At 59.3% G+C, this 27,286-nt stretch overlaps 1 protein-coding gene across 2 annotated transcripts; it reads left to right on the forward strand.

Moving 5' to 3' along the window:
• The first annotated feature begins 4,239 nt into the window (after positions 1-4,239).
• Positions 4,240-25,814, forward strand: SHF (Src homology 2 domain containing F). 2 transcript variants are annotated; one of them, XM_052807949.1, is made up of 7 exons: positions 4,241-4,888; positions 12,498-12,627; positions 13,701-13,919; positions 15,540-15,677; positions 18,765-18,936; positions 19,316-19,435; positions 23,002-25,814. In XM_052807949.1, the coding sequence occupies exons 1-7, from the start codon at positions 4,394-4,396 to the stop codon at positions 23,186-23,188; spliced, it is 1,461 nt and encodes a 486-aa protein (XP_052663909.1). In that variant the 5' UTR covers positions 4,241-4,393; the 3' UTR covers positions 23,189-25,814. The 2 variants fall into 2 exon arrangements, with proteins under 2 accessions (XP_052663910.1, XP_052663909.1); XM_052807950.1 differs by lacking the exon at positions 15,540-15,677 and having other exon boundaries at positions 4,240-4,888.
• Positions 25,815-27,286: the final 1,472 nt, after the last annotated feature.

Here is a 27,286-nt window from a genome sequence, read left to right on the forward strand (position 1 = left end):
TTGTCATATTTATCCATCTGTCCCCTAACGATGCCAGTTTCCTACTCCTTATGCCAATTTTTGTTCATTTGCAGAGAACAGATGTGTCATTTATCAGTCTGGGGCTCCCTGGCTGCCTCCTGGGAAGCATTTTTGGTGTCACGGTTGCCACCTTCCAGTCCTTACGTCCCCTGCTGTACCCAGACCTCAGGGAAGGTTGGGGTGTCACCCAGCAGATGTGTCATCTTCCTGGTCCCTGCTGCGCTGCACAACAGGGCTTTTGTAGGGTGCTCCTGAGGAGGGAAGGGGCTGGAGTCACCACAGACATTTCTAAACTCCTGGGGATGGCTTTTATTTGAAGTTGTGCAAGAAGTACTTGGAGATTCAAGGGGCTGCAGGCTTCCCTGCAAGCCAGGAGAGATGCTGGCATCACGGGTAGCAGCCGACCCAGTGCCTGACTCGAGTGACACGTTGGCAAGTGTGAAATGCTAAATTCAGCCCCCACATCACCTGTGGGTGAATCATCTTCCAGCACCTCCTCCAGAGCGTGCAGCAGCAGAGACCTCCTCCTCTGAGTCACCGAAAGCTGCTGCCTGGGGGACGCTGGGCTGTGTCCACACCACCCAGGGTTAAACTGGAGGGGAAGGTTTACTGGGAAGATGTGGCCTGAGCCCTCCGAGCCCCAGGGCAGGTCCCGCGTCCTGTTCTTGGCCCGGCTGCCAAACAGGGCTCCTGTCCCCAGCTGTGGGAGAGCACAAGAAGCACTCAGGGCAGCTGAAGCAGCTCCTCACACCCAGGACATACACGCACACAGCTCTCCGCAGGGCTGGCAGAAGCCCAGAAGATGTTGCCTGGCTTTTTCTTCCTGGTGCGTGCTCTGACCTGCCTGGGAAGTGTTTACCCAGGTGAGCAGCTATTGCTGCCTTTGGTGAGAGGAAGGGCTGTGCTGTGAGCTCCAGCCCAGAGACGACAAAGAGCTCCTGGACGCTCCAGAGATGGAGAAGAGGGTGGGAGCAGAGCTCCCGGTGCAGAGGTCCAGCCCCGGGTCCTTGCAGGCCACTGCAGAAGGCCTCCTGTCTCCCCTATTCCCACGGTCCGTACGAGTGAGCCAAAAATCACTTCTCTGCAGCCATGGGTTGTTCTCCTCCCGACGGACGACTGTGTGTGCAGCGGCTCCGCCGCCATCCTTCCCTCCTTCTTGGGGGCTCTGTGGGCTGCGGGCAGCACGAGCAGCCGGCAGTCCTCAGGGCTGTGCATCCCGCCGGGGGGGGGGGCTTCCCACCACGGCTGCATGAGAGAACAGCCGAAATGTGGAGTCTGGCACACAAGTGGCGCAGCGTGTGCTCCCTGATCCTCTCCCATCTGCCACTCCCACCCCATGTCCCCCCCCCCCAGTCCCTACACGAGTGATGCTAGGTGACAGCCATCTGCCACGGCGATCCGCCGGGCCGCGGCAACTCGCAGGCAGAGTGGCATCGCGGCCACAGTTGGGGTATCGGGGCCAGCCTCTACGGTGCGGGCATCACCCGGGTCCCAATGTGCATCAGATACGAGGGACGTAAACAGTTGGGGATTGGAGCAACACCAGCTGCAGTGTGAGACGCAGATGGAGCTTGGCTTTGGCGGTGCGAATGCAGAAATCTGTCGCTGCTTCTTCAAACCTGAAACGAACTGCTGTGAATGGAGGGATGTCGCTAGTGTCTCATCACGACTGCCCAAAAAATATGAGCAGCCCATGCCTGTGTTGAGCCACGCGGGGTGTACAGAGCTCATTTGGTCTCCGTCTGGAACCCCCTTCAGAGCTCCCCAAGCACAAAGAAGTCTCATGAGGTAGGCTCCCTCCCCAGCTATGTTCTACTCACCCTGCTGCCCCGTGTTGCTCTCTGGGTGGTTTGGCCCAGGGGAAGCTCAAATCTGAGGGCTCAGGTGGGTCCAGGGATGATTTTCTTGATGCCCCTCCAGGCTCTGCTGAAGCCTCAGGTGAGAAGGGAATGCCCCACAGGGCACAGATGAGAGAATGGGGCTACACTGGGCCAGGTGCCCACCTGCCAAAAGGCCACAGAGGAATTTGGAAGAGAAACAGGCCCAGCAAATGGTGAGGAGGTGCTGGGGTCCTAGGTGGGCTCAGACCACAGACCCTCTTTTGATCCCCAGCATGGCCCTGGTGCAGCTGCCCCTCCAATGAGGGAGCGATGGGAGGAATGTGACAGGAAGGACCTCTGCAATTCCTCTGCTATGGTAGTATTTTTAAATAAAAACCACCACCATAAGCTAGATCCCTCCTCGGTCACCTCTCAGGAGATGCCAAGCATGTGTTTTCCAGGCCTGAGGATTTAACAAGAGCCATCTCCAGCAGATGTTACTGAACATCCTCCTTGGTTACAGAGGGTGGAAGTACTCTCAATCTCATGTGCCATCAGCCCTGCATCCTGCTTCCTTCCAAACGCCAGACAGACAGATTTATTGAGAACCTCTGTCTTTTCTGCATTTTAATAACAATCTCATCATCCCCATCTGCTGGGATTGAGGTCTGCTGCTAGACCTCAAACACTGCCTTGTATTCACACTATTCCTGGCAGACACTTTTTCTTCTCCTGATGCCTTTTCTGTCTTCATTCCCTACGCTCTGCAATTTCCAGTCTTGGTCTTCTCCCTAGGGAGGAAGCTCCCTTGATGTCCGGTTGGACCTGGGGGATCTGGCTGGGTTTCTTGGGCAGGAGCATGCAGTGTGCACATACTCAAAAAATCAACAAATCTGGGACTCGGTGGGCTCACTGGGCACACATGCTGCATGTGCCGTGCCAGGCTGGCACAGGAGGCTCAGCTTTTTGGCAGCCCCATCCCAGCTCTCCTCCTGCACAGGGGCTGGAAGGAAGGGGGGTCACCAGGAGAAGCTTCTCTCTCCAGGCATCCTCTCCTCCCGGCAGCAGGCACCCCGACAGCCACATCCCAACGTCTGTTCCCACGGTGGGGCAAGGAGCCCGGCTCACGGTGTGAGGACGGACAGGACCAAGCCGTGGCATCTCTCCCCCTTCACTGCATGCCTCTGCGCGGCTTCACCTCTGCAGCGGTCCCGCTTTTGGAGCATCCTGCCCCTGGCCCCCTTCCCTTTCAGGCACGGTTGACCTCAGCCTTTGGGGGATTCAGTCTACAAGCAGGGCCGGGAGCAGGTTTGAGTGAATGGTGTGCGCTTAGGAAGGGGTGTAGAGGATTCAGGGGTGTAGATCTGGAGACAGGGCTGTGCACAACGGCTGCCGCGGGTTAGGAGGGCACAGGGAAACAGTCGGTCCTGGATGGTGGGTGAGCAGGGGGGCTGGTGGCTGGTGACGGGCGCGTGCGCAGGAGTCACCGTCAGAACACGTTGTAAGCGTGCTCTTTGCCGCTGCGGCGGCCTCAGCCTCTGCTGCCATGCTCTAACCCACTGCTCCCAATGCCGCTTCCCCGCTCTGCATGCTTGTCCCCACTGGCCCCTTCCCGGCAAATCCAGCCCTGCCTGGGCTGCACCCCAGGGGATGTCCTCCAGCCCGGGTCCTGGCTCTGTGTCTCCTGGGGCTCAGCCCCGATGTCCCTGCACGCCTAGCCTCGGCTCAGCCTTCTTCCCAAGCACCTTCCCCTGGCTCATCCCTGCTCGCCCCGGTCCCACCACGTTTCTTGTGGGGGTCCGCGGTGCTGGCCTGGTGTTTCGGTGACCCTCCCTGGCGCGATCTGCTCCGCGGGTCCCGCACGGGGCCGGTTTCACGAACGCCTCCCAGGCAGCGGATTTGCCATCGAGGGACCCCTTACTGCACCTACCTCGTTAGCAGCCTGCCGGTGGCCCTTCTCCAGGTGCCACCGCAGGCACCTTTCCTCCCCTCCCGGAGCCGGGCGACGCTCCGGGAGAGCGGGCGGCGGCGGCGGCGGCAGCAGCCAGGGCCGGATCAGGCCCGCGGTCTCCAGGCTCCGCGGCAAAAGGGACGGGGCAGCGGGCGCCCGTGGGGGGGGCGGGGGGGCGATTCTCCCCCCCCCCCCCCGGGGCCGGGGCGGGACGCGGGGCCACGGGGAGGGAGCCGAGAGCCAGCCGGGGGCGGACGGTCGGCCCGGAGCGCCGGGGAAGGCCGGGCCGGGCGCGGCGGAAGGCGGGCCGGGCGGCGGGGGAGCGGGGCGGGCCCCGGGGGAGGCGGGCCGGGCCGGGCCGGGCCGGGCCGGGCGGCGGGGAGGCCGTGCCGGGCCGCGCCGCGCCGTGCCGGGGGGGAGCGGGTCCGGGGAATCGGGGCGGGCGGAGCACGGGGGAGGGGGGGGGGGGAAGCCCCGCTCGGAGCAGCCGGCGCGGCGGCTCCGGCAGGTGGCACTGGCCGCCTCCCCCGGCCGCCTCCCCCGCTCCCCCCCCGGCCCGGGCTCCGCCGCCGCCGCCGCCGCGCTCAGTCCGCCAGCGCCGATGCTGCTGAGCGGAGCGGCGGCCGGCTCGGAGCGCGGCGGCGGCGGCGGCGGGGCGGGGGCCGGGGCGGGGGCCGCCGGGGCTCCGCAGTGTGTGGGCACCATGGCCCGCTGGCTCCGCGAGCACCTGGGCTTCCGCAGCGCCAAGCCCGCTCCCCCCGCGCCGCCCAAGCCCGACTACCGCGCCGGGCCGCCGCCGCAGCCGCCCCCGCCGCTCGGGGGCGCCGCCGAGCCGCTGGCCGCCGCCCAGCCCGACATCGTGGCGGCCTACCGGCTGCAAAAGGAGCGCGACTTCGAGGACCCCTACAGCGGGGCGCCGCTGCCCGCCGCCCCCGACGGGCCCCGGTACGTCTCGCCCAAGCACCGGCTCATCAAGGTGGAGGCCGTCGAGAAGGTGCCCGCCAGCCCACCGCCGCCGCCGCCGCCGCTGCTGACCCCCGCCGCCCCCAGCTCGCCCCTGGCCGGCCCGGAGCCACCGGACGAGCCGCCGCAGGAGGTGAGCGTCCTGGCGCGGGCACCCCGCCGCCCTCCACCGGGGTGCCCCCGGCCCCACGGCCGGGGTGTGTGTGGGTGTGTGTGTGGGGGGATGCTCTGGGTCGCCCCGCCGGACTCTCGGCACCCGCTGCGAGGAGCAGGGCCGGGACCCCCGGGGCAGGTGGGGGCCCGAGCGCCGAGGGCTCACCACGGCGGGAGCCACGGCCAGGCTTCCGCGAGGGGTCCCGCTTCGCGTGTCCCCCCCCCCGCACCCCAGCAGCACCGACATGCCGGTCACACGTCAGCAGCAGCAGCAGCGGTGGCGGCGCTGCGGGGGCGGCCCCGGCTTCTCCTCCAGCTCCCGCGGGAGGCAGGTATGATCCCCAGCAGGAAGCGTCGCTCGCCGAGGTGCGAGAGCGCAGGGCCTGCCGGCTACCTTCCCCCCCTCCCTTCTTGCCATTTCTTTGCAGCCGAGTGCTCGGTGCTCTGCAGAGGTGAAGACCTTCCAGCCTGGGAAGGTCCCGCGCGGCACAGGACCGTCTCCGGTGGCCTCCGATGCCGGGGCCGGCGGCCCTCGGCCTCCTTCTGCTCTGTGCCCAGCGGCACAGATCTCCCTCTGCCCGCTTGCCAGGGCCTGCCCGTGCCAGCAGCGGCGGACGGGCCCCCCCGAGCTGCCGTGCTGCTTTGTCAGGGAGCCTCAGCGCCTCTTTGTCTGCCGCCTCCTGGCCGGCTTCTCGGGGGCGAGAGCGGAGCCTGGCGCTGCCGGTGCCAGAAAGGAGGCGAGAAGCGTCCCCGGTGAGAGGCAGGAGCTGGGGAGAGGCTCCCCGCGGGGAGACGGGATCCGAGCGGCACAAGGACCCGGTAGAGGAGTAAACCCACCGGGGCTGCGGCCGTCGGCGCCGGGCCTCTTGGCAGAGAGGTTGATGCGGGGACTGTGCAAATAAAGGCAGGAGGGGTAATTAGTGCCCGCCAGCGCTGCCGCCTGCAAGACGGGGCTTGTCGAGCGAACTCGACGGGATTGCAGATCTGGCTGGTGGAGGGAATGGTGGATACAATCATCCCATCTGTGGTCCTGGCATCACCGGGCGGCACGAAGAAACGAGCGCCGGGCAAAATCTGCTTGGGAATATTTTAAGAAGACAGAAAAACTTGTCGCTGGTGGATCTTGGAACGTTGCTCGTACTGACTAATCGCTTTTGGGAGGTTTCCGGAGGGGCGCAGCAGAAACCCCCTTTTTAGCCGGGATCCTGTAAACTGGCCACTGCAGACAGCAGAGGAGGAGGAGGAGGAGGATGCTGGCAGCGGGGACTGGAGGTGCCATTGTGGTGATGTGGTTTGCTGAGGCAGGCTGGATGGTTTTTCCTCCGGAACGCGCAGTGTGGGATCAGAGGGCCCAGGAGCAGGTGGCGGTCGTAGGAAGGACTTGGGCTGTGATGTGCAAAGGGCTGGGCAGGAGCTGCGGGAAATGGGGACTGCCAACAGGTACAGCCAGGGCTGCGCGGGCATCTGAGGGCTGAGGAGAACCTGGGAAGTTTAGAGAAGAGCCAAGAGCTGGGATACGTTTGGGGAAACCCTGCTAACAGCACTAGGCCGAAGAAGACCCTTCATCTTATCCGAGATGGACGGTAATTAGATTATCTCCTGATCTCCTGCGTGCCTCTGTGGGGAGAACATTTCTAAATCTTCAGGGCTCCAGTACGTGATGGACACAGGCAGAGCTCTGGAGGCTGGGTGAAGCCAGAGATAAAGTGGCAATATTTGATAGTGCATGCAACTGTCCATTAAAACCGTTTCCCTGGAGGAGCCGGGGAGCGTCCACAGCGTGGAGCATCTCTGTTGGGCTTGAGTGCCCTTTGAAGCTCCCATCTGCTGGCCTTGACGTTGGGCTGAGCGGTGGGAGGGTTCCCCGGTTGCTGCAAGGTCATGGTGGTTCTTTCTGGTGGTGGTCCAGGAGGATGGAGGTGCCTGCTGGGGGCCTGCTGGTATGCTTGCGGCCCTTGCTCTTGGTGACAACGTCAAGGTATCCTGCAGCAGGGAAGGCATGCCAGGGCCGGGCTGGAGCCTCTGCTGAGCTCTTCAAGCCGATACGATGGTTGTGGCACGGGGCTCAGTGTTCCCATGCTTAGGAACAGGCGATGGGCACTGTTCCCTACCTGCTGTGGGGGCTGGGACTCCAGAAAGCCCGCGGGTGTGGGCCTTGAGTTGTGGCGATGCTGAAGATGAAGGGAGAAGTACAATTCTAGGTACAGGCAAGGCTGCTGGAGCAGAGAGGTTTTTTGCTAATGATTGACAGTGAAAAACACGCTCCAATAAAATGCGCAGCCCTTCCGAGCGGGGAGGACGAGGATGGACGGAAGTGGATGGAGCAGCCATCAGTTCCTGGTTGTGTGGTTTGGCCAAGGCCGTGTGGTTTGCGGTATGGGTGCTGTGTTGAGGCTGGGGGACCGACCACGTTCCCTGGGAGCCCTGTGCCCACTGTAGCTGTCCTGCCCGTTCTGGAGAGTTGAAGACGGGGGCAGGGACATCTTGGCAACGGCATCCTTCCTGCCTGGGCCGTGTGATGCTTTGCTATCGTAGCATGAGTCGTCACATCTTTCTGCCTCGTGTGGGATCCGCAACATCTTGTGGGGACGCGCTTAGAGTGAGCTCTGCAGTGGCTCCTGCTCCATTACAAATCCTTGCTGGACGTGGTGGGAACCAGCACAGGTCCTTCTCCGTCTGCTTGGTCTGGGCAGCCCTTTCCCTATAGCGGTGGACAGCGAACTGGCCCTGTGTGGCTCGCCTGAGTGAGGCGGATACCCTGGAGATGTTTTCTCTGCTGGGTTTGGATCAGGTGTGAGGAGCAATGCCACCAGGATGCTGTGGGGAGAGATGTGGTGAGGGCCCTGCCTGCGTGGGGACACCTGCAGCCAGGGCACAGCGTGCTTGGGGACGGGGTTGGGGATCTGCCTGGGGACGTCTTTGTCTCGTGCCCGCCGGGACCGGTCACTGGCTTTTTTTCTGGGAGCGCAGGGTCAGTGCCGCGGGGTGTGGGAACGGCCGGCCAGGAAGCTCTTGGGCGTGTGTCTTTCCTGCAAGAGCCTCCCCGAACTGAGTCATCCTGCGCGATGCTGTGCTGTCCGCCCCAAACTCCCTCCTCCCGTGCCACGGGTGCAGCCGTGGGCTCCCCGCCTGGCCCAGCCGTCCCCCACGGTTTGCGGACTGGACCTTTCTTGGAAGGCCAGTGCTCGGTTTGCTTTTGGGTTTGGCTTCAGCATCCACCAAAAGCCAAGCTGCAAGATGTGTAAAACTGGGGAAATTTTGCACCTGACAGAAAGAACAAAAACTGAGTTTGGTTATAACTCAGAGTGGCTCTAGCATTAAAACCAGCAATCTCCCTGGGGGGACCCCAAACATGCTTTATCTCCAGTGCAAGAAACTTGTTTATAAAGTGAGGGATCTCCCCAGGTGTCCTCCAGGGATCTCTCTATAGAGTGGAGCATCTTGTTGTGGCAAAAGTTGGTGGCAGGTAGGACGTTTGTAGGCAAGATGAGGTGAAGAGCCCCGGCTCTGCCCTGGGATCTCGGTGTCTGAGCTGTGAATGCTCTTGGAGAGCTGCTGTCGCCTTCCCTGGTGGGCAGCGTAAAAACTGTTTTACTGCGAGAACCCAGCGATGATCTGGTCCTTCGCCTTACTTTTTTTATTTTCTTTTTTTCTTACAGTTGGCATAAATAATAAAGCAAGACCAGCCTCAGTACTGCAGCGGGCATCTGGGTGTGCATTGCCACGGCAGATAAAGGCGTGAAAAACACTCGCGTGCATAAAGAGGATCTGTGCCCAAGTGCCAGCGGTGCCTGGCTGCTCTCTGAAGGAGTAGTCTGCACCAAGGGCTGCCCTGGGATGGTGGCTTTGTGTGTCAGGCTTTTGCTTTGCACCTGCATTATTTCAAATCTAGCAAAGCTTGTGCTGTGTATAAGCAGGTGATGCCTCGTTATCCGGCCACCCAAGCGGCACGCTGGGATCAGCCGGGCAGTGAGCAGCTCCCTCCACGACACGGGAGGCGAGCGAAGCATGGAAATGCCTGGCCTTTGACCGAAGTGGGGGGTGTCTGGGGCAACCCTGGGAGCTGCCCTGCCAGTGGCTGTGGCCCCCACCTGCACTGGGGGAGCAGCTGTGTGCACCGCGGCTGCTGCAGAGAGCCCTGCGCGGCTCGTAAAGTCCAGCGTTCTGATTAGGAAATGTCAGAGATGCAGTTTCCTGGGCAACCTTAATTCGGCCCCTCGTGCAAGGGCATTAGGATGCACTCGGTAATTGTGTGATCCCCGCTGTCTGCCCTCTAAGAGCCCTGCCCCATTCCCGGCGCTGGCCGGAGCCTCCAGCCCCTCCAGCCTCGGGGCTCGGGGTACCGTTCTTGCTTGCTTGATTGTGCATCCTGAGGTTGCAATGCCCCTGGAGACAGGAGTTGCCTTCCCAGCTTTTCTGTGGCTCTCTGCTGTAATATCTGGCTATTTAAAAAATGAATGGGTTTACATTCTCAGCACCCTATGGTGGGGAGACTTCGCTCCTACAGAGAGGCATCCTTGAGATAAGTGGAGGAGTAAAGCCAGTGTGGCAAAACCCCACCAAACCTAGGGAGCTCGGAGACTCAAGCCCCTGCCTGATCTGAGCCATTTGCTCTGCGTCCAAGCTAAGCCCAGCAAACCAGTCTTGCCTGCGCAGAGCCCGTCTAATTGCTGGAATGCCTCTGCACCCCCCTGTAAGCAAAATGCCCAGTTTTAAGGGTCTCGGCAGAGACGTGTTAGGATTCTCCACCATCCTCTGCTTTCTAGACCTGGAGCTGGAGGCATCTGAGCGGGGGCCGCTCTGTGAGCTTGCCGGAGCTCGTGTGTCCCTCCCTGGGAAGACAGACCCAAGCACTGAGGAAATATGGAGGGGGCTTTCCTCCGGTTGGGAAGCGCGACCGCCACGTGCAGAGGAGCCTCTCGGCTGCTGAGCTGCTGTGCTGGTGCCCTGTCTTGTCTGAAGCTGCTCTGTGTTTGCGGGGTGAGAGAGGGAGGGTCCAGGACTGGTGCCAGCAGCAAGCCAAGTCTATGTCTGCCTAGCAAAATGCATCTAGGAAACGGGGTTCGTGGCAGGTTTGTATGTGGGCAGGTTGGGCTTGGGGTGGGAGGAACGAGCAGGCAACCCCTTTCTGAGCCCAGGAGAGTCAGCAGACTGTGTTTCGCAGTCCCGCAGCGTGCTTGGAGCCACGAGAGCTCTTGCAAAGGGTGACCATCGGGCACGGCGCTGCCCGTCTGCCCGCCTCACGGGTGCTCGCGTGTCGAGCCCGTGCATTTGTGCGTGTTGGGACGCCTGCCTGCGTGCTCGTGCCTCCCTTGGCGCTTGCGCATGTGCGAACGAGCTGTCGCCGGCATGGGGCTGTGCTCTGTGGATGTCCTTGCAGCGGCGTGGAAGCTTCTTTGCAGCTTTTTGAGGCGTGGGTGCAGCCCACGGGATCTCATGGCTGTTTGGAGCGGCAGGCGCTGATTTGCCCTTGGGATCTTGCAGGCAGCGGGTGGGAAGCACCCGCCTGCTGCAGGCTGAACCCCTCTTTGCCTTGGAGAGGAAAAGGGTGTTGAGAAAACAGGGGCTTCCCGCAGTGAATTTGCAGTTGCTGTCGCCCATCTCCCCACCCTGCGGGCATTAGGTCGGGTCCTAGCGACCCAGCAGCTGCAAAAGTCACCGGTGACGTAGATTTCCCTGGGGGGTTTTGACCCAGCGGTGGCAAGCAAAGGGCTGCGGCCCTCTGGGCTCAGTGTTGTCCCTCGGTGTCCCCGGCAGGGCCTGAGCGATGCCACGTCTCCCTTGGATGATGGAGGCGAGGGCAAGGTTTCCTGTCTCCCGCTGCAAAGCCAGGGGCTGGCTGCTCCTGCAGCCCCATCCCAGCTCGCTGGCACCGGGCCCTGCCTGCAGAGCCAGCGGGAGGTTTTGCTCTTTCCCTCTCGTCTGGCGGAGGCCGATACCCCGAGCAGCCATCTGTCTTGCTGCTGCCTTGCCGAGGGGTGAGAGCGTCTGGTCGCTCCCACGTTTGAACCCCCCCTGCGCTTGCGAGCCCTGTGGCTGGCGGGGTTTGCTCCGAGGACTATGCTCTGCTGCTCGCTCGCGCCCTGGCACGGAGGGGCCAGGCTTGGAGACCCGGCCCGGCTCCCCACTGCATCAGCCACGCAGGGAGCCCGGAGCTGGGACTTTTACAGAGGAGGTGGTGAGCCGGAGCGGAGGAAGCCGCATTCCTCCTGCAGCTCAGAGGGATGCGAAGGCTCAGGGCTGCGCAGAGGTGTTTACAGCTCCGGTTCCTGTTCCCTTTTCCTGCTGGGTTTTGCTGCTCGAGGCTATTGTCGGGCCATTTTGCACAGGAAGGAGGAAGAAATGTTTTGTTTTAAGCCGATTACAGGAGCCGGAGAGGAATGCGTGGAGCAGCCCTGGTCTCCAAGGCTGGCCAGGAGCAGGGACAGCATGGCGGTGAGGACAGAGCCTGGCACTGGGTGGGATTAGGCAGCCACCACACCGTGCTCTGGCCATTTGGTCCTTGCTGTGGGAGCTCTGAGTAGCTGGCGTTGTGGTGGCAAAACCCATCTCGCCGGGTGGTCCAGCCTGGGGTTTGCAGCCTGGTGGGTGAGCGAGACCCTGGCAAAGCTGCTTGGGTGCACTCAGACCCTGCTGGAAATACTGTGTGGCCCCGGTTTTGGGACCGGGCTTTGGGGCTGGAGGGGGGATGTACAGCTCCAGGCTTGCTGGAGATTGTGGCATCGTGCAATGGTGTGCTCCAGCTGGGAAGCTGCTGAGGTGCTGGTGCAGGCATGTGGCTCCAGCGCTAGAGGGGATCAAGCTCTGGGACGTGCCCCATATCCTACTGCAGGATCATCTCCTTTTCGCTAGTGAAGGCAAACCTCGGGCTTTTTGTGCCGTCCCTGTGACATGGCACTTGAGAGGCTCCTGGTCCTGCTTCCCGGTGACTCCTGATCGCGTGGAGGAGCCCTGTCTTGTGTTACTTGGGACATGTGTGGGGATGCTGCGGGGGCCTGGGAGGGAGCGGACAGGAAGCCGTAGGCTGTTCTTAGCCCTTTTGTTGAGAAACATCTTCAAATGAGCCTGCAGGAGCACTGGAAAATAACCAGTGAGTTCCCAGTTGTGCCAGTGCCAGCTGACACGCCTGTACTGGGATCTGTGCCCCTTCCCCACATCGGGTGAGGAAATGTGGCTGCATGCAGGGAGAGCATCTGTGTGCCGTGGGGGGGGAATGGCATCACCGGTAGGCCTGTGTCGCAGTGGGGGCCTTGCCGGGGTGCCTGCGTGGGTGTTGGCGGTGCTGAGCCGATGGTAAGGGAGGAGGCCGGGCCGCCTTCTGCTCTGCTTGGCTCTGTCCCAGCTTTCGGGACAAAGGCTGGAGCATTTCCACGGCCGAGCGCCGGTGCCTGGAAAGCCGCCGGCTGCCAGCACCTGCTCTGCGGGGATGCCATGATGCAGGCTTGGGGTCCCAGCTGCTGCTCTGGCTTGTTGCTAGCAGAGCTCGTGGTGTGGTTTCAAGGGGCTTCAACTGGTCCCTGATCTGCCCCCCGCCCCTGTAAAAAGGCAGGGAGTATCCTAATCCTTCTCCTAACCTTCCCTTCTTCCAGCTGGCTGTCCTGGAGGACTACGCAGATCCCTTCGATGCGGCGCAGGTGGCTGGTAGCCAGGCAGGGCTGGAGAAGGTGACAGAGAACGATGGATACATGGAGCCATATGAAGCCCAGAAGATGATGGCTGGTAAGGTGGAAGGCTCCATGCAAAGGCCACTTTGTGCCTCTCTTCCCTGCTGTGTGAATTTGGTGGCCGCTGTACTTTGTTTCTTGCAGCCCATGACAGCACCCGGTCCCCCAGACAAGGCAAACCTGGCTGATTGCTGTGGTGACACACAGCCACTTTGCAGGCAAATTTTCACAGCTTTAGCTCTGTGTGATGGGCTCGCCATAGCCAGAGCACTCACAAAGGCTACCCGAGCAATAAAGGCACCTCAATATTTCCCCCTGCGATGCTGCCCCCCGGGACCACAGTGCCTGCTTGCCAGGCTAAGCCAGGAGAGGTGTGACATTTGATGCATCTGGCATAAAAGATGGATGTGGGAGCTATTTAATTCGGTTATGACCAGGCCAGAGCGTGCCATTGTCTGCTGCAGCAGCGGGATCCCCAGTGGGCTTGTTTATGGCTGGAAAGCGGGTGAGGTGAGAGCGCGCACTCCCAAAGGCATTGCTCTTACTGCTGCAGCGCATGCAGGGTTACTGTGCCAGCTTGCACGCGCCAGGCTCTGTCTCTGCTTTGCAGTTCCGTGATTTTCCTGGAGTGAGTGGTTTCTGGAAAGCTCATGCGGCTCTTTGGACTAGTCCATTGCAATTCTTGGAAAAATCTGCAAGCGGCGAGGAGGCTGCTTGTGTCTGTGGGACAGACTTCTGTTTCGCTCGAGGGAAGGGCATTTTATTAAACTAGCCACACTGGGTGTCCACGGAAGAAACCTGGCCTTGCTGCTTGCAGGGTATCAGGCTTTGGGATGCTCTGTCCCCATGGACCCCGCTTTGCAGGGCTGCCCGAGAGTGGGGATATTGTACTGTGGGGAGAGAAGGCATCTTGGTGCCGTGGAGTGCTCAGGACCCAGCTGCCCAGCAGCTCCCCGGCTTCTGGCAGGCGCTTGCTGGAGGTTTGGGGGCTCTCCTCCATCGCTGATGCTCCCTATCCCATGTCACCCTTGGGTGAAATTGAGCCCTGTCATCTAGCAGGGCTTTGGGGACCATGGCCAGGCTGTGTTGGACAAAGAGCTCATGGTCTTTTCCCTCTTCTCCTGCTAGAGATCCGCCAGAAGGGCTTACGGGAGGCTCCTGCCCGGCCGCTGCACCTCTACGACACTCCCTACGAGCCTGTGCTTGGAGGGCTGGACATGGACGGTGAACGCCTGGCTTGCCACAGGCCCAGGGAGTCCCGGCTGCCTGAGGATGACGAGCGGCCGCCGGAGGAGTATGACCAGCCCTGGGAGTGGAAGAAGGAGCGGATCTCCAAAGCCTTTGCAGGTGAGCGATGGGAGCAGCCATAAAGGATGGATTCCAACCATAAAGCAACTGATGCTGCGTTGCGTTTTTCAGGGGGAAAGCTGGCTCCTTGGGGTTCCTTCATCTTTTGGGGGTCAGTAGTGTTGGCCTCTGCATTTCTGTGGCCTGGGGAGTGCTCATGCACTTCAGAAGGGAGCCAGGCTGCGTGGAGTGGTGGACGGAGCTGCCTTGGCAGCCTGTCCAGTGCTCATCTCTCATTGCCTCTTCCCCCTGGGTGATCACAGCCTCTGGTGCAACCCCCCCTAACCTCAAATTGCAGGGGAGAGGCTCGACCCTGGGCTCAAGCAGATCCATCCTTCCTCGGGGCAGGAGGAGAGCTGGGCACTCCCCCAGGAGCCTTTGGCCAGGCAATTGTCCAGCCCCCTGACCTATTTATCTGTGCTGTGGGATCGATTGTGTTTGTGTTTGTTAATGAGGAAATCCATGCTGTGCATTAGCGCTGGCTCCTCCGCCAGTGCTGGCTAATTGCCACGCTCTTATCTAGGATGCATTTTAATTGCAGCATTGTGCGTCTGCGCTGCAGCCGGTGCGCACAAGGTTCTTGAGCTGGCAGTTGTCGACGCTGCATGGGGATGCTGGCCTGGAGATTCGGGCTTGGGAGTGGTTCACATTTTGGGTTTGGGCTCTGCAAGCTGGAGATGTATCTGCTGGGCTCGACGCCACAGCATCTACTCATGCCTGGGGTTGCACTCATGCCGTGGGGACTCAGCTGGGTGCAGAGCCAGTGCCCATGGCACACTGTGCCAAGGATTCAGCTTGTCGGGCTCCGTCATGAAACGCGTTGCGTTGCCGGGCTGGGTCTGTGCTGAGGTGTCTGTGCTCCGGATCTGGGCGGATGAGCCGCCTTGCTTGACGTCCCTGGGTGGAGGTGGTGTGTTCACAGGTCTGGCTTGCGCGTGGATGCACGTGGGCATGAGCCAGGGCACTTCAAGCTTGCTCCGAGTCCCGAGGGAGTCAGGTTGCTGTGCCCTGGGCCACGTTAGGACCTGCTGCCTGTTTTTTTCTGGAGCCAGAGCAGGTCCTGCTGTGGCTTGCAAGGTGTTTCTCCTCTCCTGCAATGCCGGAATCTCTCTGCTGGCCCATTCTCCCTTTGGGGGGCCTGCGAGACCCCTGCTGATGGGCAGCCAGTACTGGCACGAGGCAGCAACCCGCTGGTGCCTGGCAGGGGAACGTGGACCCCGTGGGGTGGCTGGGAAGCAACTGGGGCAAGATGGATGCACAGGCAGGACAGATGGCAATGGGACGCTCGGCCAAGGTCCTCCGGACGGACGTGCACATGGGACGGGGGGTGATCACAGGCTCCCTCCCGCCCCAGAGAGGGTCGGCTGGGAAAGCTGATGGAGGAGCAGGGTCTCTCCATTGGGAATGTGCCCCACATCAGGCCTGTTCCTGCTTGGTGTTGGGGAGGGGACTAGATGGCCAAGCTGGCTTAGGGCTCCCGGGAATTTAGTCCTCAGGTCTTTCCACCCACAGCTGCTCTCCTTCTCCGTGGGCCTGGTGTTGCTGGTTGTTTCTAAGCCCTTTCTTTCTCTCTTTCTCTTTCTCTTTCTCTCTCTCTGCGCACCCCCCCCCCCCCTCCAGTTGAAATCAAGGTCATTAAAGACCTGCCATGGCCACCGCCGGTGGGACAGCTCGACAGTGGTGAAAGCCCCCCGGACAGTGAGGCTGGTGCCTCCGTCCCTCTGCAGCACGGCCAGCCCAGCTATGAAGACGCCAACGGTGGGTCTTGCATGACAGCGGGGTGTCCAGGGGGGGCTGCGGCCAGTGCTTGCCGTGACCCTGCCTCGCTGCCCCACCAGCACCGAGATGCTGCGACGCCTCGGAGCTTGCCCGGACCTGGCAGGGCTCTCCCCACTGCCTGCAGGCGCCGCCAGACATCCACCCTCCTCCTCCGCCTTCCCCCAGCTCCTCCTGGCCTGTTCAGGTGTCCTGTGCCAGACGCCAGACATTTGTCCTCGCCTCTTCTGCATCTTCTCTAGCTCCACGATGCCTCTTTGCACGCAGCAGTCGAACTGCGCCAGGGGATTATTCAGTGGCAGAGTTATTACCTTCTCTTTTGTTCTCTCCTCTTTGCCTCCAGATTCCCAGTGTTTGATGGCTGCTTTTACGGTCTTCTCAACAACTGCTCTAAGCATTTAGCTGATGTTTTCTTGCAACTTAATACCCAGGTCCCTTACAGGTGTGGTAGCAGCTAATTCAGATCCCACCACTGAAGTTGGGGTTGTTTTCTCCCCGTGTGCCTCACTTCGTCATTTAGCACTGCTCCGTTTCCTCCACTATTTTATTACCTTGCTGCTCAGTGGCAGGAGGTCCCTCTGGATTCTTCACTCTCATTTTTGCTGTCCTGAACAGCTAAATCTCCCAGGTACACTTTGTCATCTCAGGTTTGCCTTGTTGTGAAGCCTTTTTTGTGTGTGCCGAGCAGCAGAGCCCCCATGTAAATCCCCCTTGGACTCTGCTGGCAGTCTCGCTTATGAAAGCCAAATATTGCTGCTTCTCTTTTAACCCATTGTTAATACTGTAAGGACCTTGCTCTTGTGCTGTGGTGGATTAGGATTTTGCCAAGAGCATTAGGTGGGGGGGGGGTGTCAAAAGCCACCCAGGCTTTCGGGGTTGGGCTGTCGCTCTTGCAGAGAACTGGGACGGATCTGCGAGACGTGACTTTTTCTCTGCAAAGCGGAGGCTGCGTCCTGGTGTGCCGTGTCTGCCTGTGCGTCACTAACGCTGCTCCTGGTAGACACTGTGACGTGCCAGGTGCAGATGTCTGATTTCCTTATCTGCAGTTACCCAGATCCCTGCAGAGCTTCGTAAAGAAAAAACAGTATGGCTTTTGCTGCCTCCCAGGTGGGTTTGAGCACGAGGTTGCACGTGACAGCTGATTTTGCTGCCGATTGTAGGGGCACTCCAGAGCGATGTGGCTGCTTTGCCAGGCCCACGCTGGGGTACTGTCCCAAACCCATAGGGATGCTACAGGCTGAGAGCAGTCCCGAAAAAGAAAGGTCTTGGCAGGAGGATTCCTACAATGAATGCAGGTGTCAAGAAAAATTAATTTCATTGCTATGCAGCCTCTTCTCTTCCCCCAACATTTATTATCCCTGCAGTCATTCTGACATGCATCCTGCTCCTGATGAACACATCAGTTTGTCATTTTTCCTGGTTTTAGCAACACAGAGTCCCTTTTTTTCCAGGCTTGCTTTGTTGTGTTAAGTTTATCTTGCCAGAGTTTTGTCTCATTTTCTACTTCCCCTGTCTGGGAGTGACTTGAGCTTCTTGAAGGCTGTCGTCTTACTCTTAGGGGCTTGTTTTTAATATCCTGTTTAATCATGCACATGCCTCTGCCTTTCTCTGACAGGTGCAATGCATTTCTTCTGAGCCTCTAACACGATGACTTTGTGCTGCCAGCAAACAGTTTGGTGTTTTGATTGTCTGGCTTTTTAATGATCACCCCAATTTTTTAAGGTGATGAGTTGAAATTGAAGCCTGGATGTTATGTACAAGGGTGAGCCTGGCCAGTGAAAAGCCAGACCGCTGCAGAGGCAGGGCTTGTCAAGCCTTAATGCCAGGCACCTCCTCCCTGAGCTCCTTCTCAGGGGGTTTTAAGCTGTGCTAAGCTGCAGAGGATTTTGGCTGGGTTTCCTTTCAGCTGCCTTCCTCTCTTCTCAGTGCTGGGGGGGCCGGAGACCTGCTCGCCTGTGTAGGGCCCAGACAAGGTGTCCCTCAAATAGCTGCCGTAGAGGATGCCCTGCTAGAGAGAAGAATATCCCTCCCTGGGTATTTTTTGCCTCTGCCCCGCAGCAGCGTGGCCTCAGCATCGCCCTGCTTTTGCTTCCCCCTCCAGCAGCCAGGGAGCATGGGGAAGGGGGGAAGCTGCCCAGTCCCAGACATTCCCCTTGTCCTGGGAGCTGCAGTGCCCGGGCTCGGACAGCTCCGGGGCGACTGTGCCTCCGTGGCATCAGCCACCAGCAGCCTCGTGTCAAAGCAGCTCTGCCCGATCGATAAGTAATTTGTGCGAGGGGGCTTGCGTTGCAGGGGAGCAATAATAAACTCTCTGGAGGAGGGAGAAACAATATTGTTAATGCTGAAATCATCCTGCACAGAAATAACAGTCAGCGGGAGGCTGGGTCCCTGGGGCACGTCTCGGTTAATCCCCCGCTGCTCGCCGGGTGGCACACACTGGGCCACCGTGCTTTGTCGGTGCGCGGGGGGGCCGGTGGCTGGGCTGGTGCCGGGCAGGTGGCTGCGTTGGGGAGGCACCTTGCAGTCAAAATGTCTCCTTCCCACCTTGGGGAATTATTTTTTTCACCTCAGGAGGTTTACTTGTGCCAGCAGAAATGTGTCCATCGTTTTCAAACTGACTGCTCCCTTTAGCTCCATCTACCCCCTCTTTTTTTTAATTTAATTTAATTCCCCGCCCGCCCCCCCAAGATTGGAGAGCCTCTCCTTACCGCTTCTCACTTAACTCTATGCCGCAACCGCTGAATCGCTGGTTGCATTAGCGAAACCTCTCTGAGCTTTTGAAATCTCCCTGGAAAATATTCCCAGGGACTCGGGTGCTATGAGGACCCCACTCCTGGCATGGTGGGGATGCAACCTTGTCTGTCCTGGGGCACTGCAGTGAGCAGCAGTCCAAGAGCTGCCCTGCCCTGCCCTTGCTTGAAGCAGGGGGACGGGGCAGCATGAGGGGACCCAGCACGACGTGACGTGGCTCTGTCTCTTTCTGTGGGTTCCCTCCACGGCAGGGAAAGCTGGGAGCCCAGCCCGTCCGCCTGTCCCCACTGCCAGCTGTGACGTGTGTCTGTCTTGCAGGTCCGTCGGAGGGGCTGGGGTACGGCCGCACCTCGCCCTGCAGGGAGGAGAAGGCCAGGGCTGCCCTCAGGCATGGCTCCAGCAGCCTCAAGAGCACCAAGACGCTGATTGCTGAGCCTGGCCCCTTCGTTGGGGAGAGGATTGACCCTGCCCTGCCCCTGGAGAGCCAGTGGTGAGTCCTGCCTGCCCCGAGCGGCTGCCCGACCCCTCTGCCTGCTCCGGCATCCCTGTTGCCACACCACGAGGAGCCCTGGGGCAGACCCGCTTCTTTCTTTCTTCCCTGGCCCCGCGTTTCTGCCTGCTTGTCCCTGCTGCCCAACTTGCAGTCGTGGTGTCCCTGCGTGCCGCCTGCACCCCCCTGAGCTGCCCGGTGGAAGCCCTGCCCCTTGTCCCCCAGCCCCAGTGGTGCCACCCCACATCCCTCTCCCCGAATACGGCCGCTGTCCCCGGGGAAGCGCCAGGGGTGCCGGCATTGCTGCTTCCCCAGGGCATAGTCCTTCCCGGGGTGTCTGCTCTTTGCCTGGCACAGCTCTTCCCTCTCCCGTCTCCAGCTGGTACCATGGGGCCATCAGCCGGACGGACGCAGAGACGCTGCTGAGGCTGTGCAAGGAGGCCAGCTACTTGGTGCGCAACAGCGAGACCAGCAAGAACGACTTCTCCCTCTCCTTGAAGTGAGTGGGCCTGGACGGGGCTGGGGGGGGGTGGACCCACAACGGAAGGGACCCGGTGCCATGGGTGATCCCCTCGCGGATGGATGCCCCACGCGAACTTGTGCCCGTGCTGATGGGGTAACTCTGAGAAGACCACGGGGTGGACAGAAATGGCTGGAAGAAGAAGTCTGCACTTCACTGCGGTGTAGCACAGGCTTCTTTCTGGTTTGGTGTCTGGCAAAAGTATGTCTCGGGAAGGCTTGTAGATCTGGAGGCACACTGCTCTTCCCTTGGCAGTGCTAGTAGTCCCTCAGACGGATAAAACGATGTGCCTCGCTGCTCACTTGAATGCGTCTGGTTACAGCTTCCAGCTCTGGCTTCTTGTTACCCCGGGTTTTTGTAGCTTAGTTTCATGGGAAAAGAAAGTTTGTGCGATCCTGTTGTTGACGGAAACGCGGGTACACATCCCTGCCGCCCCAGCTCACGTAATCATTGAAGCCGTTGCTCAACTGCGCTGTAGAGAGGGCATTACCCTGCTTTGGTTTCCAGCAGGGAAACCTTACCCCCACAGCACGGCTTGGTTTCTGCTTGAGTTTTTTGGGGGGATCTTTGCACCCTCCCCAAGTTTTCAGATTCCCTGAGTGCCAAAACTGCATGAAGCATCGCTGCACATGTCCCGCCAGGGACGAGCTGCCCATAGCTCCTCATCCAGCTCTTTCATGACCCTTGGGGCAGCCCGAACCCATGAAATCAAAGCTGTTACTGTCCTGAAGATGATGATGGATTAGCAAATACCTTCTTGCCCTTCTGCTGGACAACTATATTAGCTCTGTTCCTGATAGCTGTGAAAAAAGTATTTATTGAGTATTTCAGTCGTCTCTGCCCAACAACGGGCCATTGTATTTCTCAATATACTTTAAGTTTCCCCAGTGGTCTCTGTACCTGCATTGCTCCCTGGTGGTTTCAGCCTCCCCTGTTTATTTCCCAGTGACAAAATTGTGAATTGGATTGCTCCGTCTCTCTCTCTGGGTTGTTTTTTTTTTTTTCACTTTTTTGCTGCCTTCAGCACCAAACGAGGGCAGAAGTTTAGCTGAAAATATTCTTTCTTCCTTCTGCACTTGTAGCTTTCAGATCAGACAACAAGCCTTTCTGGAAAAGCTCCCTCCTTTCCTTTTTTTTGCCAAGAATTTTTACTGATGTTTTAATTTTCTCAGTATTTTTTCCTTGCCCTGGCTTGTGAGCAATTTTGAAGCAACAGCTTCTGCTGGTTGATGAGTCTTATTCGAGGCTGTGAGAGGTCCTCTCAGCCATTGCCTTGCAGGTAGCATTAGCCAGCATGTGTACTGGAGAGCCTGGGAGGTAGCATTGGGGTTGTTGATGGGGCTTCCTCTCTCGCCAGCATGGGTGCCCCTTTCCATCACCTCTCTACAAGCCAGTCAGTCACTTCTTTGTTTTTTGGGGTTTTTTTTTCCTTACTTCTTACTGCCCATCCTTAGCCTTGTGGCAAAAATGGCCAAATCCTCTTCTCAAACGGCATGTGTGGCTAGGACGTGGCCTTGCAGTGGTGTGCCACCTCCCCAGAGGAGAATGCAGCCCATCCAGGAGCTGCTCAGGCATTGCCTGTCCACCGGCTGCACTTGCAGAGAGCCTGCAGCCTCAGGAGCATGATTTTTACTCCATTGCATTTCTCTGTAGAGCCTTTTCAAGGAGAATCCCCTGGGACACTTTTTATATAGCTGTAAGCTGTCTGTCTGTGTCTCTCTATTTCTTTTTTTTTAACTCTTTTTTTTTTTTTTTTTTTTTCCTTGAGGAAGGAGGTACAGCCAAGGAGGTGGTCTGAAAGAGAGCTCTGGTGCTGACCTAAAGCCCTTTTGTGCTGCTTTAAAGGGAAATATGCACAAAAGAGAGCAGCAGGAGCAGCTGTACACATAGCCGTAGCTATGTCAGGTAGCTGGGTAGTCGGAAGAATTTAACCCTGCCGTGACAGTTCTGGCTGGTCCAGGCTAGGCAGCCCTACGCTGCCTGTCGTGGACAGGGTTGTAGTGTCATTGCCTCAAACGCTCGGAGAATGAGTCTCTCCTGGCTCACACCTCTGTGAGAGTGACTGAGGCCACACTGCAAAGGTTTGGGTCCTTCCTCGCGTCTGTAAGGTGCTCGGCAGGAGCAGCACCTGCCCCTTGTCCTCGTTCCGCCCCTGCTGCTGGCTGCGAGGCTGTCGAGTTTGCAGTGTGCTCCCTCAGGCATCTCTCCGGGGATCTGATCTTGGTCAGGTCCCTGAGCTTGCGACAAAGACCCATGAAATGATTTTGGCAAAACACAACCAGTATCGCCTCTCTGTGGACCCGTGTGGCAGCACTCCAGCTCTGGACCAGCACTGATCCTGCATCGGGCTCCTGTGCATCTTCGCCCTGCCAGCACCAGGCAAGGGCTGGGTCCGTCTACAGACAGGGTGCAGCGGCGAGGGCAGCACCCGTGGGCAGCTCTGCGTGTTAGCGGTGCAACCACGTGTGTGTGCATGCCGGAAAAACCCATGCACCTTCACGGGGTGCCATGCGCGGTGCAGCCCCCGCAGCTCTTCCCTGTGCCCTGCTGCTGGGACACAGGATGTGGCCAGCTATCGCTTTTCCTTGGCCCCTGGCGGGGGGCTGCAGCTCTCCCCCCTGCCCTCCCCTGGGACGGCTGGCTCCTTGCCTCTCAACGCTAAATGGATTGCAAACCCATTCTGCTAATGCAGCTGGGCTGTCCATTACGGGCACTGTCTCCAGCCAGGGGGGTGGAACCGGCCTGCACAGCGCTGGAAGCGGCTCAGCATTGCTGATGAGGTCCTGTCTGCTTTTAAGTCATCAATATTTTGCCATAATGTGCATTCCAGACGCTGCAGACAGGCTGTGGCTCTCCTCGGAGACGCAAATTAATAGCAACAGGGCCATTAGCCCGTCACTTGGAATCAGCGCTCGTGGCAGGATCTCCCTGCGCAGCCTTGCGTGGCTCGGTGCCCGTGCTGTGCCGGGAAATGGCCTCGCTACGCTGAGCGGGTTTTATGGAGCCCGCAGTATGGGGGGGGGGGGGGGGGGGGCAATGCATTGCAGGCCGAAGGAGCAAATCCTGCTTTGCCACAGTGAGGCTGGAGATACGTGAGCTGAAGTCCCCCCGTGTGAGCTGGGGTGGTTGCAAAAGGGGCTTTACCACACGTGAGGGGCGAAAGCTGCTGCCCCTACATCACCCTGCAGCAAGAGCCCCCGCTGCTCCTGCTCGGGCTATGCCCTCGCTTCCCTGCCCGCACACACCTACCCCAGCCTCGGCACCGTCCTTGTCCCCAGATGGTCCCCTCGCACCCCACTGCATAGCCGTGCTCCCCACCGGGGGACACAGTGCAGCGTGGCTGGCCGTCTCCTTCCCTTGCGCAGTGGGCTTTGTCTGGAGCTGGCCAAGAGTGGGATGGTGCGGGCAGGGCCGTGGCTGGGGACAGGAGCCAGCAGTGTCCCCCCCAGCTGCAGGGGCAGGCTGCCTGTCTCAGGGGGGCCAGGAGCTGACGGGAGACTGGGGCCAGCTGTACCCCCTAACCCTGCCTCGATCTCTTCTTGCAGGAGCAGCCAGGGCTTCATGCACATGAAACTGTCCCGGACCCAAGAGAACAAGTACGTGCTGGGTCAGCACAGCCCACCCTTCGACAGCGTGCCGGAGATCATTCATCACTACGCCAGCCGCAAGCTGCCCATCAAGGGGGCTGAGCACATGTCCTTGCTTTACCCAGTGGCTATCCGTACCCTATAGTACTCGCCCCCCGTGAGCCAGGCTCGAGGCCGGGTGCACCCAAAACTGGCGCATCCGCAGGGCCAGGCGCCGCTGTGCTGAGGATGGGCTCCGGACCAGCAGCCCACGAGCACCTCGCTGGGCACGGCCGGCACTGTTGGGGATTGCTGCAGCCGGACCCCCTGTCCCACTCGCTCGGGGGGGCTCCCGTGCGCTGGTTTGCCCGCTGGGACGGCGCCAGGGGACCCCCTGCACGAGGAGCTGAGTGGGGCTCGCCGGCTGCCCGCTGCCCTCACCTGCCTCCTGGCAGAGCTTGGGATGCAAGGACTGGAGCTGGGGCCTTGGAGAGGCCGGGGAGGGGGGTGACGTGCAGGAAAAGGGGGAGAGATCATCCGGTAGCAGGCCTGAGGTGCCTCTGTGAGGGTGCCTGGCTCTGCCCACGGGAGACAAAATGGCTGTGCCCGCAGGCAAGGAGGCTGGCAGGGGGCGAGCAGGGGCCCGCTCGCGGCTAGTGAGGCACGGGGGGCCAGGCAGGTCGGTGGTGGCCCCCACCCACACAGGTGCTCGGTACTTGCCACCATCCTTTGCCAAATGTAAATAGTGACCGGTCTCGGCTGCGTGTGCAGCACCACTGCCTAATAAAGTGGTGCGTGGTCACCTCGTGCTCCATGGGGACCGCGCGCCCACATCCCACCACCTTGAGTGGGGGATTGGTGTGGCAAAATGGTGGGGAGGGGGATTTTATTACACAAAGGCTGTAAGCAAATTGATCTTTCCTTCACTCTTGTGTACACTGAGACCTGTGTGCCCGAGCGGTCCAGCCAGCTCACTCATTTGAGACACGGGGGACGAGGGATCCCGGTGGTCACGTCCTTGCTATGTCTTTGGGACCTTTTGCGGGCAGCGATGAGCTGATTTTGGACTTGCTTGTTATTCCCTGTAGAAGGGGGTGCTCTTTGGGATCTTTTGCCTCATTGTTTTCCTTCACCCCTTCTAAGTCTTAGGCAAAAATCCCTGAATTTCACAGACCTCCTGTTCTCCTCCTCTGGGTATTTACTGGCTCCAGTCCTGTTCTTTGTCTTCCTGACACCTTGTCTTCGGGCCAGCTTGCTCCTTCTCTTCATTTGGCTGAAGCTACATCTGGTGCTCTGTAGCACTTAACGCACACCTTGCCATTTAACCTTGTTCCTGGTGTTGCTTGCTACTGTACCCACGCATGTGCATTTCCTCCATCCATGCTTCAGACTAAGCTGTCTCGCTGTTACTCCCCTGCAGCACGTTCCCTTTCCCCTTCGCTCCCTGGGTGGTCCCGCAGTGGTCAGCAGAGGGGATGGCAGTAGCAAATTCGCTGCTGGACCAGCACAACCTTTTGCATCAGCGGAGGAAAGCGCTTGGGGCGTTGGTGAGATGTGTTAGCAGTGGCTTGATGAAGGCTTTGTGAAAAAGCATCATCCTCCCCACCGCCTCCTCCCAGGAAGGAGCCGGTCCTGCTGGTTTGCTGGGGGGGACGGAGGCGATCGCTGGGACCGCAGGGACCTTGCGTGGGTGAGCGCCGCAGCCGCAGCAGGAACTCTGCTCTCCCATCCAGGGCTCTGGGGTTTTCCAGACTCAATCTGTAGCTGGGGGATCGCTGTCCTGGCTGCTCATCATGGCTTTGAGCTGCCGTGGGGACCGTCGGGCACGGCCAGCATGGTCCCCCAGTGCATGCCGTGGTTGGGAGCCTGCAGAAACTCTGGTGGTTTGTTCCAGGATGCCTCAGGCTCTGCTGCTCCTTAAAAGGCAGTGGTTTGAGCTCCTCGGGCGCCGGGTGTCTCCTTACAGCCCTGCTTGGCTGCTGGCAGCTCCCTGGCTGCCTCTCTCCATCCCGGGGAGGCATCTTGTCCGGCAGCGACGGAGGCGACTCCAGCTGGAGGGTTTTTCTCCTGGCAGTGCCACACCAGCGCCTGCAGAAAGGGCTGGAGATGCAGAAATCTGCAGAGATGCTCTTGGATGCCCTTGCTGCATTTAAAAGGTTTCAGGGGCCCTTAGTGGCCCTGCTGTGCCCTGACAGCTCCAGTGCAGAGCTCATCCCAGGGGATACTCTGCCTTCTCTGTGGCCGTGGCTGGGAAAGCAGAGGCTTCGCCGGTCCGTGCAGCTGGGGAATGAAGGCACAGGAGAGCCTCCCCACGTATTGTGGGTTTTTTTTCTCAAGAAACTGTGGCAGGGAGCAAACTGCCTGGCAGACAGTGCTGGCTGTATCAGCAAGCTCGCAGCCTTAGGGTGAAATCGTGCCCAAGCAGCCTGGATCCATCTCGGGGTCATCCCTGCCGAGGGCTAAGAGGTGTGAGACGTGTGTGTCGCACCAGCTCCCCAGAAACAGTCACAGACCAGCAGGACTGCTCTGGAGCTGGGCTTTGTGTCCAAGTGCTTCAGCTAAGCAGCTCTCAATCCTCCCTGTGGCAATTACATCCCTCCTCAGCCCTCTCTTCTCCAGGCTAAAGAAGCCCAACTCCTCAAGCATCTCCTTGTACAACATGTTCTCCAGCCCTGGCCATCCTAGTGATCCTCTGCAGGACTCTCTCCTTGTACTTGGGGTCCAGAAATGGACACGGTATCCAGATGTGGCCTCACCAGTGCCAAATAAAGGGAAATAACTACTTCCTTTGACCTGGCTACACTCATATAATAACTTGCATTGGAAGGGACCTCAGGAGGTCTCTAGTTCACCCTCCTGCTCCAAGCAGTGTCAGCGTTGACCAGAGTCCAAGAAGGGCTTTTTTTGGAGAGAAGCAGAACTGCCGTAAGCCCAGCTAGGTTTTTTTTTTTTCCCCTCTTCATAGCATTACCAGGAGGAACTGGACACCAGGGACAGATGGCTGCAAGTTCACTGCAACCTGAGGGTAACGCCTCCAGCGCAATGGAGCCTCCAGCTCCATTTGGGCCCTCATGTGGTGGAGGAGGTCCAACAAGAAAGATGTAGGAGCAGGCTGCAGGATGCAGAGCACAAAAAGAGCCAGGACACAGGAGGACAAAGAGCCAGCCCACAGCTTGACACTGGGTCGGGGGATGGACCTGATCTTCTCAAACGGGGCAGATCCAAGCAGGTCCTGGGTCCTGTTTGGACCCAGGGGGTCTCATTTTGGGATTCGCACAGAAAGGATGTGACGCTGGGGCTGGCTGGTGTATTGCAGCCTCTGTTTATGATGGGAGCTGATCAGGACCTTCCCAGAAAATTTGAACTGGATCTCTCTTACAAGGGTATTTTAGTGCTATCTGTGCCGTCCCATGACTGAAGTGAGTGTTGTCTGGGAATGGGGTGGGTGGGGGCAGCCATGCAACAGGGCTAGAGAGGTGACAGGGAATCCCCATTCATGAGGATGCTAATCCCCAGGACACAGACAAGGGCCTGAGCAACCTGATGTGGCTTTAAGGTTAACCCTGTTGGGAGCATGAAGGTTGACCAGAGACCTTTGTCTGTAGCAATTCCCAATCCACTTGTACCAGCAATCCCCTGTGTCCTCCTGGCTGCCTCTGTTCTCTGTCTCTCCTCCGCAGAAGTGAAACAGCTCTGTCATTCATCGCCTGATCTCTAGTCCCTTGCTAAGCCCTCCATAATCGCTGAGCTGTTTTAGCATGCTGCAGACCCTGATAATGAGGGAAGGAAGTTTGTTTCATAATTGGATTAGCACGGCTGGGAACATTGCTCTTGCACGGCGGTCAGGGCTGAGCTGGCATGGCCCCCAAGCCTCGTGCCACTCTGCCTGGTTGTGGGCCAGCTTGGGGCCGTGCTTACTCCTGCACAGGACTTCACTGGCCAGAAGATGTAGTCTTGCAGGAGGAAGGCAACCAAGAGGGGTGAAAGGCTGATTCAGGGCAGAATTTGAGCTTGCCCTCCTTGGAAGCTGGGGTATGTTTGCTGAAACTGTCACAGTCCCTAATGTCTCCCACCTGCTGAAAATGAAGCACTTGGGTTAGTGTCAAGCCTGACATCAGCCTCATCACCCGCCCTGGCACAAAGTCATCAAGGCTTCTGAACACCTCAGAGGCTGGAGAGCATTACCAGTAACTCTGATCCTTGCGGGACTGGGCAAAACCCTCAGATGTGTGTAGGGTGTGGTCCATCATCAATGCCCCCTTCC

The sequence above is a fragment of the Harpia harpyja genome, chromosome 14 (assembly GCF_026419915.1).
Source record: "Harpia harpyja isolate bHarHar1 chromosome 14, bHarHar1 primary haplotype, whole genome shotgun sequence".
NCBI classification, from domain to species: Eukaryota; Metazoa; Chordata; class Aves; order Accipitriformes; family Accipitridae; genus Harpia; species Harpia harpyja.